General features: G+C 41.5%; 1 protein-coding gene across 2 annotated transcripts in view; it reads right to left on the bottom strand.

Annotated features, from left to right (window-relative positions):
- Positions 1-6,547, bottom strand: part of SDK1 (sidekick cell adhesion molecule 1) — a 419,730-nt gene that overhangs the window by 75,850 nt on the left and 337,333 nt on the right. The window contains exons 25-26 of one of the 2 annotated variants that reach the window (XM_035901353.1): positions 5,137-5,139; positions 4,400-4,687 (exon numbers count right to left, since the gene is read on the bottom strand). In XM_035901353.1, coding sequence (XP_035757246.1) covers positions 4,400-4,687; positions 5,137-5,139 — 291 coding nt within the window. The remainder of the gene's footprint in view (positions 1-4,399; positions 4,688-5,136; positions 5,140-6,547) is intronic. The other variant, XM_035901352.1, reaches the window with a different exon arrangement.

The raw sequence follows: 6,547 nt of genomic DNA, 5'->3' as shown, positions 1-6,547 counted from the left end.
TTTTTTTTTTTTTTTTTTTTTTTTTTTAAATCTTCTCCTAGATTTATCCCCCACAAGGATATAATTACGTTAAAGGAAAATAGATTGCCAGGAGCCATGAATGTCTTTGGATAGCTGCCATAACTTTATCTGTAGATCTTCACAAAGAGCTACTCCCACATGAATCACTTCTGGAGAGAGAAAGGGTGGAGGTGGGTCGCAGGAAACCAGAATGCGTAGAGGAAAGAAGCCCTTTCCAGCCACATTTATTTTTATTTCATCTGGTTTAAAGGCTTTCAAAGAGAGAAAAAAGTTGCTTTATTTTACAAATATTTCTTTTCCTCTTTGATCAGCAGCCACGAGATTTCCCGAATTCACAAAAGGTGGAGGCTGTGCCCGGGCTGGCCCTGCATGCATGCTTGCTTTGAGGTGTGTGTACGATCCCGCTGCTGGCAGGGGGACGCGAAAGCTGACAAAGGAGAGAATGGGCTACCTGAAGATTTATTAGCCCAGACTCCTCTTAATTCCCAGTGACAGCCAGAGCAGCTAAATGTCCTCTCTTGCTGGAAAGAAATCTAAGCCCAATGCCTAAATGGTAAAAATACTTGTGTTCACTGAGTGCGCTTTAACTCTCCAGTTCTCATGTTAGTGTTGAGAATTTTATTCTAATAAGGATGTATGAACTCAGGACCTGCAAGTGATATTATGGATCTTACTGCTGCCAGTCTTTTATCAAGTAACGGACTTTGATCGACCCTTTAAGAATGAATTGAAACATAACCTTCATCTCTCCAACCCCTCTCCTCTCTCAGGATATCCTGATTCAAAGAAATTATAGTTTGCTAAGACTAATTAGTGCCTTGACAGAGGCATATAGATCCCTCTTTCCTCTGCAAGCTCCCTTCTCTAATGCTGGTTTCCTTAACTATTGCGCTGAAGACTTTGTATAAGCTCCAAAGCTGAGTTCTCATTAGTAACCCGCAAGAACAGCATAGAAGCCAAGCAACAGTACCCAAAAAAAAAAAAAAAAAGAAGAATCTCAGAGCTTTAACAAAACGAACCGGAAATAGTGAAACTAAATGATGAGCTAATCCAGCAAACTGCCAGCTGCACGATGCACTTCAGAAGATCAAACGTAGGAAATTAGAGAGTTACTGGCACTTTGCACTGGAACTTCAATAAGAACTCAAGTTTTTAAGGCTATCTGCGTTGGCATCTAAGATCACGCATCCTCTTTCTACATCTGACATAGCCGTATTTGATAGATGGCAAATGATGCTGTTCTATGTCTCTAACTGAGCCAAAAGCAGCTTTTAATAAGCTAGCCTGTGTCCTGGCTTTCTAAGAAAGCTAGATAGTGGGATGCAGTGGTTCTCTCTGCTTTTGCAGCTCATTTTAGCTGAACATCCATCACTGTTTTTTGGAAGTAAAAATTAAGCTGGCATATTGTACATCTGCCGTCAATTAAAGAAGTGTGAATTTAGAGCAAGGTTCATGGCAAAAGCAGCAGAGCTGCAGCACACAACCATTTTGCCTATAAAATTAGATACCGTAGGCCAAATTCTCAGCTTGTATAAAGTGGCAAATCCTCGCGGTGGCATTGGACTGCATCTGAACCATCAAGCGATGCTTTCTCACAGCCCAGGAACTGCTTCCTGAGGGCCAGCCTCCAACACATCAAGCGACCGATCCCTGCTGTAGATACGTGACCACGCTTGTACAGTAGCTGATGTTGTAAGACACATTCACGTAGCTGAGTATTAGGAGCCCAAAAATATTAAGGCACTCAGTTAGCTGTATTTGAGTTGAAATACTTGAAAATAAGAGGGTTTATATTTAAAAGGAAGCAGCCCTGTCAAGGTTGTGCTAATACATTAGAGGTCTTTGCATCTTCTTGCTTTCTCTATGTTGTACCTACTATAATTTTCAATTTATTGAGTGGAAACTGAGCTTGTTAGTCTGCAGTTATTTTACACTGTAAAATTTAATGAGTTATTTAATTTCTAATATTATAAAAACATTTTTGGATTGATAAAACCTGTCCTGTTTAAAAATCCTAATTCATCCCCCTCCATCTTCAGCTGCTTGAAACCTTATCCCAGATTTTCATTGTATGGTTTCCCAACTGTTCTCTAAGCCTGGGTTACCAAACCCCACAGCATTATTTATTCTCTCATAGTTTCTTTGGTTCCAAGATGTTTCGTATTTAAGAGCTTCAGAAATCAGAGAGTACCCATAGCAGCAAGCCCTTTCCCTGATAGTATGTGTGCTCAGCGAGAGGATCGCACACCGAGAATGAACAGAAGGGTCCAAGCACAGCTTTATTTTTAACGAAGATGTTGGACTCCAGTGGCCGTACTGTCATTAGATACCATGAGCTGGTTTCGTGCCTGGGCTCTAACTTCTTGGGCTCCTTGGACAATGTAAAACACAGAACCGTGAGTTTTGCCAACGAACCACCAATGATCCTGGCCAAGGCACCTCTGGCCAGCTGTGAGGGATGTTTACAATCTGCAGCAGCCGGCAAAACCAACTTCCCTAAGTCGCTGTATCTACAAAATGGGAAAAGAAATATCGAGGACATCTGCTTTCAAAGTACTTTGAAAATATAAGTGTTAAATAGAATTTTCCTCATAGTCAGAAGACAGACCTAAAAACGCTGTGACCTCTCTCTCTGGCTTTAGATATCTTTTATTTGCATTTTAACCCCGTTTGACTGTGCATACAGGTTAACTGCAGATTCCCTGAAGTTCTCTCACACAGCTTGCTGCTATGCTTGCGCTTCTTGTATATTCTAAATCTAAGAAGCTACAGCCAGAAGTCTGAGCCCTGACTTGCTCTATTCAAGAAATCAGATGTTAGTATCAAAGCAAACACATGAAAAAAAACAAATGAGTCCTTATGGCCTAGATCACAGCTTTGTGTTATTTTGATCCTGGTTTCTGTGTACCTCCTACAATCAGTTTCAAGTCAACCCTTCTTTTAATATTGCAAGAGAAAATGCCAAATACACACGTAACCTCTGATCTTCAGATGCTGAGCAAGAGAACTATAATCCTAAGGTTTTATGAAATCACTAAATCTTAGTATTTACTACATTTCAAAAGGAGCGTTTGAAGAGCGGCGGAAAGGAGAAAGTGAAGAATGTGGTATCTTTTTATTATGACACAGAACACTTCAAAACTATTTCGTCTGGGTCACGCTATCTCTAACTCCAGCACAAGCACGCCTTGTTTAAAATACCTCTGGCAATAGCTTTCCAATTACTACTTCCCAAAAAGCAACTCTTTAATGGAGGGGGATGACTTTGTTTAGCCTTCTCCTCAGCTAGTTCAAAGGACAGTTATCTGAACCAGCAGCCAAATCCTGCCGCGTACAGCGTGTTCCCGCTTCACACCAAGCAACACTGCGTGGTACAGAGGGCACAGGCATGCATATGCGTGTCTGTAAGCGTAGGGTACGCATAGAACTGAATTCTAAAACATCTTTAATGAAGAAAAATAGGAAAAAAAATAGTAAGAAAAAAATCACTGTTGAACCTTGCATAAATACAAGTCACAAAGAGCTTTTATTATTAAATTTTTAAGCTATGTATGTCATCCATTTTGCTATTCACTTGCAATATAAATTTTAATTTATCAGCTGCGTGTAGGGTAGGCTTGGAAATAGGTTTGGTGGAATTTAACAACTAGAGAGCAGCTTTTCAAGATCTGTCTTTACCGTTGCTACTAAGCTAACAATAATTTACTGTTGCCTGAGATGTAGTTTGCTTCTGGTATTTGCAGTCTCTATGCTAGTATGGACAATTCAGCTAGACAACGCAGTACTTGTGCTCTCAGTCTATATGCAGGTTATGCCTATATAGCCTTGCACACACAATTTTAGAAGGCAGTTTTGAAAACATGCCAGCAAAAGCTCAGGTAATGATTTGATTCCTATATGGGTAATCAGCTCTCTAAAACAACTTGTCCCCTTTTAGAAATATTTGGTACTTGAAATAAAATTTCAGATAAGCACGACTGTGAGAAAACCTGCCCCAGCCTAGAAGCAGACAGGGAAAGGGGGAGAATGAGGGGCACCGGGGAGCCAGGGAGGGAGAGGCTGTGCGCAAGCTGCTGGTGGTGTCTGCACTGCTGCCAAACGGGCAGGAATAGGGAGAAGGTTGTTTTGTTTGCTTTAAATAAATAACCTGTAGGTTTATGCATGAAAGCAGGGTAGGAATAAAATAAATACATAACTCCCTCCAATGTCTGTATGTCTTTTTGCCTTCAGTGCATCTAGAGATTGTGGGGGTTTTTTCTTTCATTTTAGATTTAATGGATCAACAAGCAAAAAGAAAAAAAAAAAGCCAAACAAAAGGGCAGAAAATGCTGAAGTTCTTGGGCGTGTCCTTCCCAGCAGACATGGTGCTTTGACTTACCAGACTCCCGTGTACGACCTCGCACTACTTCGCTCCATGGTCCTGCCCCGATGGCATTGAAAGCCTGGATCTGCAGCTCATACTCTGTCCACTCCTCCAGATCTTCAACCGTGTACTCTCTTTCCAACCGGTCGTTAATAACCTTCATCAAGGTGCTAGACTGCAGATCCACGCGCCAGAACTTTATCCTGTACCCCACGGACTCTGGATTGCCATTATATTGCGTGTCGGGGAGAGGCTGGCAAACGACACGAAGAAAAGCACAATATTCAGAACAACTCGCCAGGGCTTTCCAAACGATATACCAAGGCTGTCTGAACTCATATAAGGCCACGGGAAGGCAAAAAAGATCGAGAGGTGGATTTTTGGTTTTATTTATGTTTCGTGATCTCTAAATTTCTGTGTTGCTTGAAATTTTCTTTTCATTTTTACCTTCATTTTGAACCAAATAGATACGCTCACAGAACTATGCCATTTGCTGGGGGTGTATCAACAGAGATGATATGAATACAATATATTTCAGAACTCTATGATTAATTATGGAAATGAATGATAAATTGCTGAAGCATGTGACAAATTCATTTATCGTACATTTTTTACTCTTTTTCTGACTCTCTGCCTACTCATTTATCAGCAGAGATTTATTCTAGTATTCTAACTCCCCAAGCAATTTCAGAGATTAAAATATGAAATAATTAGCCTACTTCATGAAGTTTAGAGTTTTTTCCCCGTAAAACTAACTATATGATGCCACGGATGGCTGAGATTCAGTTCTGGATCACTGGGAAAGTTTGATACACATTAACATTTCACAGCTTAGAAGAGAGTATCCCGCAGGCAAGCAGGGCTAGAAATGTGACCCGTATTCTGTAGGAAGGAAGGAATTCCCAGCTCCCAGGGGGACACAGGTTCACCTACAGATCTTGAAAAAACAGAGATTAAACACTTTCAAATACTGATGTTATTAAGCATGAAAAAGGCACGTGAGGTCATTTTTAGCTGTGGCTGTTGCTCCTCCTAAACCCTGCCCAGTTTGACTCATGAAAACCAGGCTTCCAGGTATCACAGCAAGGAAACACAATCTTAAAGATATTATAAAGTCTCCTTAAACAACCTTGACTTAATTCTGATGTAAGATACGTAGGTCTGGATATGGTACCAGAGGTTTAACAACACGAGCATGTTATCCACATGGTAAAGCCACAAGTGAGTTACGTGGGTCCTATCAAATGAACTGCAATGGCTTTTCTATGGATACTGAGGTGACACCTTCAAGGTCATTGTTTTGGCCTTTCAAGGTTCAGAATTAAGTGCAGTGTCCCACTGAGAAACTGGAATTATTCCTTTCTGGTAGGAGAAAACACCTCGTTTCTAGGCTGATTTTGACTTGCAGCCATAATGAGTTTATGCATGGAAAAGCTAACATTTGGGCAAAAGGAAACCTGTGCTTCATCAACTTCACACCACAGTAACCCCAGTGGAAAATTCTGCCTAACAGGGGAGAAGAAAAACCATTCTGGAGCAGGTTAATTGCCAAGTAAATCCCAGTGCGGCAACTCCGCAGGTAACTGAGACAGTCAAAGGGGCACAACAATGTCATCAATCACTGCATCTTCGCAATTAATCATTTCTTTCTGCGTTTTATCACAGAACTCCACACCCTTTCACATAAATATAATCTTCCTAAAGCAGTGTAACGTGCAAACTTTGCTGCTGTTCAGTACCTGCAGGATGATTGCCAATGGCCAGCATGCTCCTTCTGGGGACTGCTTTGTACAAAGCAAACAACTGAGCCCTAGGAAACTGCAAATTGGCTCGAGTATTATATTCCCGTCCCACATGTTGACCCAGACTGTGAAACTAGAGTCTCAAAAGCCAAGGTTTTACACACAGGCATATATTCCCCTGGTGAAGTGGCAGAAGTAGTGGCAGTAGGCAATTTAAGTGATTAATAAGGCACTTAAGGTAAGTCTCAGATTTCCGACTATTCTGAAAAAGGAAATAATTTTGCTGTTACTCCTTATACTGAACGCAAGGAAAAAAGCACTCCCGAGTGCTGGCCTGACTCTCCCCAGGGAAGCAGCCGCGCCCCAAGCGCCAGCACCCAGCTCCCCTCTGCCCCCGCTCCTCCTCGCCAGCTCCCCACCC

Source organism: Egretta garzetta, unplaced genomic scaffold, assembly GCF_000687185.1.
Source record: "Egretta garzetta isolate BGI_Z169 unplaced genomic scaffold, ASM68718v1 scaffold299, whole genome shotgun sequence".
Lineage (NCBI taxonomy): Eukaryota > Metazoa > Chordata > Aves > Pelecaniformes > Ardeidae > Egretta > Egretta garzetta.
The sequence above is the reverse complement of the archived record's forward strand: the minus strand, read 5'-3'. Positions and strand labels throughout refer to the sequence as shown.